Here is a 10,434-nt window from a genome sequence, read left to right on the forward strand (position 1 = left end):
GGTCACCCCGCCTTGGCTTTGTCCTTTGGGCTTTGGATTTGTAGATCCAAAGTCTCGCTTCTTCTGTTTGAACTTTTGCTCAATTTTGACAGCGTATCGGTATGCTGTGCCGAGTGAGGAGATGTTCAGGAACACCATCTCTTCCTGGATGTATCTGTGCAGGCAGCCACGGTATTTGAGTACCAGATGGAGCTCAGAATCTTTGATACCCAACTGTGTGCGAAGGGTATGAAAAATGTTTGTGAACTTCGGCACATCTTGGTCTCGTCCCTGCCGCAGTGTGGTCCATTTGATGTATTTGTCCTCATAGCTTCTGACAGGGTAATACTGCTCCTTGATGGCATCCCGGAAGTCATTCCAAGTGGGTGCGGCTGAAAATAGTGAGCCTGTACTTTCATCCTTCTGCTCGCAGTAGGTTTCCCACCAGTCCTTGACGTGGGGGGCTGCTTTGAGAAGAGCGAAAACAATCTTTTCCCGACTTGAAAATTCATGAACAGAAAAATACCCATCTAGCAGATTTAACCATTTATCTACGGCATCTGCGTCTATTTGTCCCTCGAAGATGGGGATTTCAAAATTAACTTGTACCTTAAACGGTGTGGTGTTTCCAGAGTCGCTGTTGGAAGCCGATGCGTCGCCTCTGGGTAGCCGCTGAAGGATCTGCGCAAAGCTATCCATCATCGCGTTCCTTTGCCGCTCGAGCGCTTCTTCGAGCAAGATTTTGATAGGATCTCCTTCCCCCTCATCTTTCTTCTCATCCGCCATGGGAGGCCGTCGGGATTTGCGAGGCTGGTCTTGCAAGGGTTTGACCAGTTCAAGCCCTAACTCCTTATATCCCGACCTCGTTGGGGACATGCAAAGAAAAACAGAGAAAAAGCAGACCGCTCTGATACCATTGATCCAGATTTAAACAGGAACACAATAGATTACAGAGATAACCATAAATACATAGATGCAATAACCATAAACACAGAGATACAGCGGAAATAATGCTTCGTTTCATTAATGGAAAGTACTGAAATATGCTTACAACCAGAAATGGAAATAAACGAGCTAGGGCGATGGTAGCTTATCTCTGAGAAGAGATGTGTGGCTACATGCCTCTGAACTATTCCGAACTGTATTACAATGAGGCTCGAAGGCCTATTTATTGTTGAGAAACAATGGAAAACCCTTCACATCCCGAAACCTAACCCTAGAAGATGAAACGCCAAATTGTGGGCCCCGTTTGGTTAAATTGGTACATCAATTTCCTGGGGTCATAACTTTGGCATACGATCTCCGTTTGACGCGTACGATAGCTCGTTAGAAAGATCTATCCAATTACTACCACTTTGGGAGGCAACATCGTTCCATGGACCCATGTTGCCCCGGAATCCCAAAAAACGTCGTTTAGGGCCTCAAAACGGATCCGGAAGTTCAGGACCCGAAAAACTGCTAAAAATAGTAAACTGTGCTACAATTTAGGAAACTGAAAAAACTGAAAGAGACAGTTGTGGGGGTCCAAATGGGATAGGTGGGTGGCCACCAACATCCACCTGGATCATTCCTCCCCCCTTAGGAAGCAATGGTCCCCATTTCGTTGAGTTCTTCCATCTGCTGAACTTGTCCTGCAATCTCTGATGTGTCCAGTGATGGTGGGAAGCATGGTTGGCGATGGTCCACATTAAACACTTGGTGCAAGCGAAGGAATGGAGGAATGCTGTGCTTCAGAGCATTGTTGCCCATAGCCTTGGTACTGCTGTAAGGACCATGTCGGAGTGGTCTAAGCTTCTGATGGGTTCTGGTAAGGCGTTCTTTCTGTCAATGCAACCATACTTTGTTGCCCACCTGAAACTTCTGTGGTACCCCTATGGGTGAGGAGAAGTCGTTCCTGTGCTTTTTCATGACCGTATCCCTTTGTTGTTGTTGCTACGCGGAGGAACCCTTTGCAGGGGTCATGGATGTAGCAATGATCTTCCCCTTACTTTGGGAGTGAACCAGACAGATGAATTTCCTAGTCTATGATATGAGCTTGCTGCCTTTCTTGGTAGTGATCAAGGATGTGGCAGTAGGTGGGGCTACCTTTGGTATCCTGTATAATGAATTATTTAAAGAAATAATGACATCATGAGGCCTTGACTCATACACAGCATGCCGCCTCCACAAGTATGGCTGGCCTAATAATACATCACAAACATCTAGAGGTGTAACATCACACAATACCTCATCTGTGAAGGGCTTGATGCTGTAGGGAAGGCAGCATTGCTGGCGAACTTTCAGATCTCGTCCTTCGTGAAGCCACCTGATACTGTACGGCTTCGAATGTGGTGTAGTCGGTAGGCCCAACCACCTCACGACCTCTGCTGAAACAAGGTTCTTTTTGCTGCCACCTTCGACAATGAATTGTAGCGGTGAACCCTTCACCCACATTTGTGAGTGGAAAAGACGCTCCCCTTCCTCTGGATTTTCGGGCTCATCTTTCTGGATCTTGGCGGTGGCAACGGTGGCGCTGGGATCCACATCAATGATCTGCTTCCCTTTTCCATTCCCCTTGTCGGGTTCTGGCTCAGGGTCAGAACATGCATCTGATTCAGAAGCCTTCAACTCAGCCACCAGCGACTGCTTGGTCCGACACTCACTTGTGTTATGAGTGGGACTCTTGTGGAACTCACACCACTTTCCTGTGTCCTTCTTCGGCTTCTTGGTGTTGTTCTTTTCTTGCGGCTTTGATGGGTTGTCTTGGGTCACCCCGCCTTGGCTTTGTCCTTTGGGCTTTGGATTTGCAGATCCAAAGTCTTGCTTCTTCTGTTTGAACTTTTGCTCAATTTTGACAGCGTATCGGTATGCTGTGCCGAGTGAGGAGATGTTCAGGAACACCATCTCTTCCTGGATGTATCTGTGCAGGCAGCCATAGTATTTGAGTACCAGATGCAGCTCAGAATCTTTGATACCCAACTGTGTGCGAAGGGTATGAAAAATGTTTGTGAACTCCGGCACATCTTGGTCTCGTCCCTGCCGCAGTGTGGTCCATTTGATGTATTTGTCCTCATAGCTTCCGACAGGGTAATATTGCTCCTTGATGGCATCCCGGAAGTCATTCCAAGTGGGTGCGGCTAAAAATAGTGAGCCTGTACTTTCATCCTTCTACTCGCAGTAGGTTTCCCACCAGTCCTTGACGTGGGGGGCTGCTTTGAGAAGAGCGAAAACAATCTTTTCCCGACTTCAAAATTCATGAACAGAAAAATACCCATCTAGCAGATTTAACCATTTATCTATGACATCTGCGTCTATTTGTCCCTCAAAGATGGGGATTTCAAAATTAACTTGTACCTTAAACGGTGTGGCATTTCCAGAGTCGCTGTTGGAAGCCGATGCATCACCTCTGGGTAGCCGCTGAAGGATTTGCGCAAAGCTATCCATCATCGCGTTCCTTTGCCACTCGAGCGCTTCTTCGAGCAAGATTTTGATAGGATCTCCTGCCCCCTCATCTTTTTTCTCATCCGCCATGGGAGGCCGTCGGGATTTGCGAGGCTAGTCTTGCAAGGGTTCGACCAGTTCAAGCCCTAACTCCTTATATCCCAACCTCGTTGGGGACATGCAAAGAAAAACAGAGAAAAAGCAGACCGCTCTGATATCACTGATCCGGATTTAAACAGGAACGCAATAGATTACAGAGATAACCATAAATAGATAGATGCAATAACGATAAACACAGAGATACAGCGGAAATAATGCTTCATTTCATTAATGGAAAGTACTGAAATATGCTTACAACCAGAAATGGAAATAAACCAGCTAGGGCGATGGTAGCTCATCTCTGAGAAGAGATGTGCGGCTACATGCCTCCGAACTGTTCCGAACTGTATTACAATGAGGCTCGAAGGCCTATTTATTGTTGAGAAACAATGGAAAACCCTTCACATCTCGAAACCTAACCCTAGAAGATGAAACGCCAAATTGTGGGCCCCGTTTGGGTAAATTGGTACATGAATTTCCCGGGGTCGTAACTTTGGCATACGATCTCTGTTTGACGCGTACGATAGCTCGTTAGAAAGATCTATCCGAGTACTACCACTTTGGGAGGCAACATCGGTCCATGGACCCATGTTGCCCCAGAATCCCAAAAAAACGTCGTTTAGGGCCTCAAAACGGCTCCGGAAGTTTAGGACCCGAAAAACTGCTAAAAATAGTAAATTGTGCTACAATTTAGGAAACTGAAAAAACTGAAAGAGACAGTTGTGGGGGTCCAAATGGGATAGGTGGGTGGCCACCAACATCCACCTGGATCAGTCCTTGACAATGTGTTCCTTCATGATGATGTGATAGGCCTCCCTAGTTGTGAAGGATCCTTTTTCTTCATAGCCCCATCTAAGAATATCCTTTTCCTCTGAGTAATCTATTCTTCTCTTTTCTAATTCAGTACTGAGAATCTGCTGAGCTGATTCCGTTCCCTATCTTATTATGTGGTCCATGCTACACCATTGCCTGTGCCCTTGCAATGTGGAAGGAAGCTAGAAGTGCTTGATAGTATTATAGGTTTGCATTTCCTGTTCCAGGATTTGAAGAGGTAAGATCAAATCCTTTAGTTTGGGTTGCTACTACCAAGAGTCATCCCAGAACCTTGCTATATTTCCATCCTTCACTTCCCAGAAGCTATGCTGTTGAATTAAGAGCTTGTGTTGCTTGGCCGCATTCTAGATTAGAGAACCTGGGTTGACTTCTGAAATTCGAATTAATTCTTCAGTGGGTCGACTGTTGGCATACTTTATAGTCCATATGGATGCCCAGGGGGTGGATGGCATAGTAAGCCATTTCCACCATATGCGGGCACCCATAGCCATATTGTTGTGGTGAGGATTCCTCAGACCCATTCCACCAGCAAGATTTGGCAGGAAAACTGTGTCCCAATTGACTAGGGCCCATTTGCATTTTTGATCTGAGTTGCCCCACAGGAAGGATCTCTGTAAGCATTTGATCTCTTTTTGAACCCATTTGGGTGTAGCTAGGATTGAGAAGAGATACAGTGGCATGGATTGTAGAACCACCTTAATTAAGACAAGGCGACTAGCCATATTGAGAGCCCTATGAGTCCAGGAAGATAATCGAGCCTCTAGTTTTTCTGAGAGCATTCTCCAAGAGGAGTGTTTCATAGCTGAGCCAGTCATAGGAGTGCCAAGATATTTGGAAGGGAGAACAACAATTGAGAATCCAAGAATACGAGCTATAGAAGCTTGGGTGACAGTGGGGGTATGAAAAAGAAGATTTGGTATTTGGCCTTGTTTATCTTTGCACTAGAGGCCTTCGAAAAGTCCGTCAATAGTGAATTGAATTGTCGAACTTCCTGGATTAAAGGATGACCATGTCGTCCACAAATTGCTGATGAGCGAAGGCTGGAGTGTTAGGAAATGACAGGCCTCTTAGTTTCTGGGAAAACAGAGCAGCTTTAATACTGCAGCCAAGACCTTCCGCCATTAACACAAAGAGGAAGGAGGAAAGAGGGTACCCCTGTCTGATACCCTAGGAAGGTTGGAAAGGAGATGAGGGGATACCATTGATCAAAATTTAGAAAAAAGAGGAAGAGATGAGACTCATGACCCAACAAATCCAAGTTGGGGAGAAACCAAAGGCAAATAGGGTCTTTTGAACATACATCCAACTTAAACTGTCAAAGGCTTTTGAGAGGTTGATTTTAAGAAGCATACCTGATTTCTCGAAGTGCTTCAGGGAGTGGATGATTTCGTGATTGAGGATTATTTCATGCATAATCTGCCTGCCTTCTACATATCCTAACTGCTCCAGCGAAATGAGAAGTGGTAGCAGCGATTTAAGTCTTGAAGCTACGATTTTGGAAACTATCTTGTAGATGACGTTGCACAAGGAAATGGGTCAAAATTTGTCAGGGGTGTTAGAATGAGATTCCTTTGGGATAAGGGCTATGAATGTGGCATTCATAGCTGGAAGCATCCACCTCATGGTTCTTGATTCCCAACAATCTTCTAGACTTCCAATTTAATTAGCTCCCAAAAATTATGAAAAAAGTTGGAGGTAAATCCGTCTGGCCCCAGTGCCTTGCCTTCTTTCAGTTGATGAACTGCATTTTCCGCTTCCTGAAAGTCGACCGGCCTGAGTAAGAGCTGGTTGTGCTCTTCTGTGACGAGTTTTGGGATGTTCTCTATGATTTTTCCTATAGCTTGCATTCTGTCCATCTGTGGTTCTTGATGATCTTTCTTAAAGTAGTTGAGAAGTTCGAGCTCGATTTCTTCATGTTTTTCCACTTTTACCCCCTACTCATTTTGGATGTGAGTAATATTGTTATTCATTCAACGTTGAATAGTGGAACGGTGAAAAAAATTTGTATTTTTTCCCCTTCCTTTAGCCACCTAATTCTCGATTTTTGCCTCCAGAGCGTTTCTTCTTGTTTGGCCCTCTCTAAGATCTAAGTTTCAAGAGACTTTTCTTGTTCCAAAAGTTCCTCTGATCTTCCCTCGGTGGTGATCCGTTGCTGCAACTGTTTCATCTCTTGATCTAGAGCAGTCTCAGCCTGGAAAATGTTACCAAACGAAGAATGGTTCCATTGTTTTATTTTAATCTTGAGGCATTTAAGCTTTTGCTGAAATTTGAACATGCTTGTACCATTTGGTGAAGAGAAGTTGATCCATTCCGAATTTACCAGATTGACAAAATCCAGATGTGTCATCCAAAAAGCCTCGAAGCGAAACAACTTGTGGGTAGCAATGCCTGGTCGAGACCATTGGAGAGAAATTGGCCAATGGTCTGAGCCTATCAGTGGCAGGGTTAAAGCTGAAAGGTCTCCCCCTAAGTGGATTGCATTGTCAGAGATTAGGAATATGTCCAGGTGAGACGCAATTTGGTGCGAACCAGCTCTTTTGTTATTCCAGGTAAAAAGGCCATTATTGAATGGAATGTCAATAAGCCAATTGCTTTGAATGTAATCTTTTAGATTGTTACTTTCCTTGTCCAGCTTATTCCTTCCTCCTTGCTTTTCTTCCATCTTGGTTATCATGTTGAAGTTTCCCCTAGTGATCTAGAGCAAATGAGACCTATCAGTATTGATTGAGGAAAGGGTATTCAGAAGTTCTACCTTATGCATAGCTTCCTGGGGAAAATATACATTGGTTATGTGACCATGTATACTGGTGCCTGTAATGTGGAAAGTAGCTTGAAGGAAATGCTTGTTTGCATGAATGTTGTTGAGCTCGATGGTGCGTGCATCCCAGATGATTTCCAAGCCTCCTAAGGTGCCAGAAGCATCTACTGCTGCTACTCTACTACCCGACCAAACTTTTACAGCCATTTGATCTAGAGAGATGGAGTTGCATTTAGTTTCCTGCAGAAAGAGAATTTGGGGTTTCTCTTGCTTTATCATGTTCTTAATCAGTCTGCATTTCCAGCGCTATTTGTTAACGGGAAAAATTTCCATTCAAAACGACCCTATCCCACTAAGGTGTGACAGTGACCTTAGAAACAAACAGAGAAAACTACTTGCGTATTCTTCTTTATGAACTATAAACGAAGAGGAATAGGATGAACCAACCTGTGTCTTGCGCTAGTCCTTTGATCCAATCTCTCTCCTCTTTGACAGCTTCCAGCTACCTGCTCCCTTACTTTCCCAGATTCACCAAGTTCTTGTAAGATCACAGAAGAAGAAAAATACACAAAGACATGGATTTATATTCATAAATAGCTTAGGATCAGATTTAAGCTAAACATACAAATGTAACAAACATCAATGATACACAAGCATGTAGGAGAAACTCAAATAGTTTTATTGATATAACAAGAAGATCCAGGAGGAGTTACAACCGATGATTCCTGATCCAGCATCAACCTCCCAACAAAGAAGCCCCTCTTCACCTCCAACAAAGCATAAATCACCCAATACTCTGATATCTATCTCAAAACCAACAACAATTCTCTACAATGTACAAAATTCCAGCCTCTGGATCTCTGGGATGAGGGATCCATATATAGATGTATGCAAAGAGGATGAGTCAGCTTATGATTTGACTAGTGTCTTCTCTCTGTCATTTCTTACTTCCACTTGGAGACTGAGAGCCTCTTACTCATCCTTGGTCGAACTCAGTGAGGAAAGTGTCATTGGAGAAGATTCTAGAAGCTTCCATTGTCTTTCTACCTCGCGGAATGGCACTGCCATTTGTCATATCCCGCTCAACGCACCCTGGTAGTGCATTTAGGTGTGTTGCAACGCACCTAGCTAGTGTATTTGGGTGCTATGCAACGCGGCTAGCCAGTGGAGCAGCTGAAATGATCCTGATTTGACTGATTCTGAGCAGTTTCTAGTAGAGAACTTCTGGGAGAAGTTGCAATTTGTTGACCTTGTTCCTTTAGGGGTCGGAACAACACTTTTAGGGACTTAGGATCCCTTGGTTTATGGACATTTCATGCTTAGAGCTGTAAGGCACAAAAATTTCTATAACAGTTGCCCCCTAAAGTATGAGGCCGTTTATTGGGTGAAATGCTTTATTAGGAGGATCCGAAGTTCTTTCAATGCTGGGAGGAGTCCTGTAATAAGATACAATATAATACATTATCTTCATACTATTTTCATGATCTAGCTGAGGCGGGCATTCCCATGCTCAGCTTTATAAATTCATTTTCATGTACATAAGACAGACAATCGTCTGATGGTAGACTGATGATTCTGATAGAGCCATCATCCTTTTGGTAGGATGATTATCTGTGCTGCAATGCTGTACATTTAATGTCTTTATTTCCCTGAATATATATTGCATCCCGGATGGATGAAACTAGATGCGGGGTCTTCAATCTCATCCGATCTTCACTCGAAGTACAAGTCGATCAATTTGAAAAATGTTTTGAAGTCGAACATGGAAAGACATCGCTTGATTACCAGTCAATGATGTAAACTGTTAACAAGCGCAAGAGGAATCACCGATAATGATGATGACCCTCAAGGTACTACAGTACAATTCACATGGTGTGAATTAAAGGATTTGGTGTCAAACACCACACAAAATCTTTCGGTCGAAGGTCATTGATGTATATCTATCGCCGGAAGTGAGAAACTTGCCATTGAGGCATGCAAGCTTCAAAGTACTGAATGGGGTGTTCCTAGATCAACTTCTTGGATAATGAGCTGATGTCGACAAGAAGCGATTTTTCAAAGGAGGGCCTTAATGAATCCCACATCAATGACACGGAACGGAGCAAATGATTTTGATGGAGGTGAAAACAATCTGATGATATATGGTTCAAGATGGCGGTCATGAAAGAATGAAGTATAATGTATGGTAGTGGATGGGACACAGGTGACTTCTTTGGATGACTTCTCTTGAACATGTCGGTGACACTTATGTGATGGATTGGTAGAATTTACCCCAAACGTGGATGGTATGGCGTGACCATGGTGATGTGACCGGTGAATGAAACAACCCAACCCGACTCGGACACGGAGTGGAAGTGTCATGTTCAAGAGTGACTTGCTACCAATAAAGATTCTTTGAGTTTTCTTCCCAATTTTTCCCCAGTCATTGTTGACCAGTACCTCTTTATTTTTGTCAATCTTGAGGAGGATAACATATGCTTGTTCTATAATTTTCCCTTCAGGCAAACCCATCGCTATGTTTTAATGAGCCTAGCGATAGTGAAACTCGTTCTCGTCTAAAGACAAGGTTGTCACTATTAATCTTTTTAACGAGTTTAACGACAAAGATAACTCGGTCCTTTTCATTTTTAGAGAGTCTGAAAAGGTACGTAAAGGTAACTCCAAAATTCCTTTTTTGTCATCTAATCCCTTAAGTCCTAAAAAGTATAAAACAATACAGAAGGGATGAATTTTCGATAGTTTTAACGAGCTGAACAAAACAAGCGCTCGATCGTTTTGTGCAATAATCCCTCAGGTCCAAAAAGATTAAAATCTAGAGGAGGGATAGCACTTCATGTCCCTTTAACGAGCTGGAGAGGCCAATGGCTCGGCAATCTTTTCATATTTTACGAGTCAGTTGAAAAGAGCTTAAAGAAGACTCGTCTTTTGAGGAACGAGTGATGTAACGGGTAGCAGCTGATTCCAGGTAAGGTTTGGAATTTTCCAATCACGGCAGTGTCACAAGGATGGCTAGTGAAATCACTCTTCGCAGCTGTTCCTCAAAATAGGTAAACAATCAATTGGAGGTGAATGATCGGCCAATGGAAAAGTGGAGGTGACGATGCAAACACGACCAAGGCTTTAATGGCTGAAATGTTACATTCACGGTGGTTATTTACTGGGGAATAGTTCATTTTTTAATGAGCTTAAACGCGGGTGGAAACATTTGCTCATGTCTTATGTTTATTTTTTAACGAGCTTGAACTATGCGCTAAAACTGCTCGATTAATCCAGTCATATGATAAGAAAGTCTCATATAAAAATGGCAATTTTTAGATTTTTGCCCCACATCCTTTCTTTATGCA

The 10,434-nt window shown here is 43.5% G+C and overlaps 1 protein-coding gene across 1 annotated transcript; it reads right to left on the minus strand.

The window, feature by feature from the left end:
• Window positions 1-6,418: 6,418 nt before the first annotated feature.
• Window positions 6,419-6,994, minus strand: LOC149152103 (uncharacterized). The gene has a single exon (XM_089443371.1). It carries the CDS (start codon window positions 6,992-6,994, stop codon window positions 6,419-6,421), a length of 576 nt encoding a protein of 191 aa, XP_089299497.1.
• Window positions 6,995-10,434: the final 3,440 nt, after the last annotated feature.

Source organism: Pinus tabuliformis, chromosome 9, assembly GCF_031772625.1.
Source record: "Pinus tabuliformis cultivar Carrire ecotype Pingquan chromosome 9, CPIR1, whole genome shotgun sequence".
NCBI classification, from domain to species: domain Eukaryota; kingdom Viridiplantae; phylum Streptophyta; class Pinopsida; order Pinales; family Pinaceae; genus Pinus; species Pinus tabuliformis.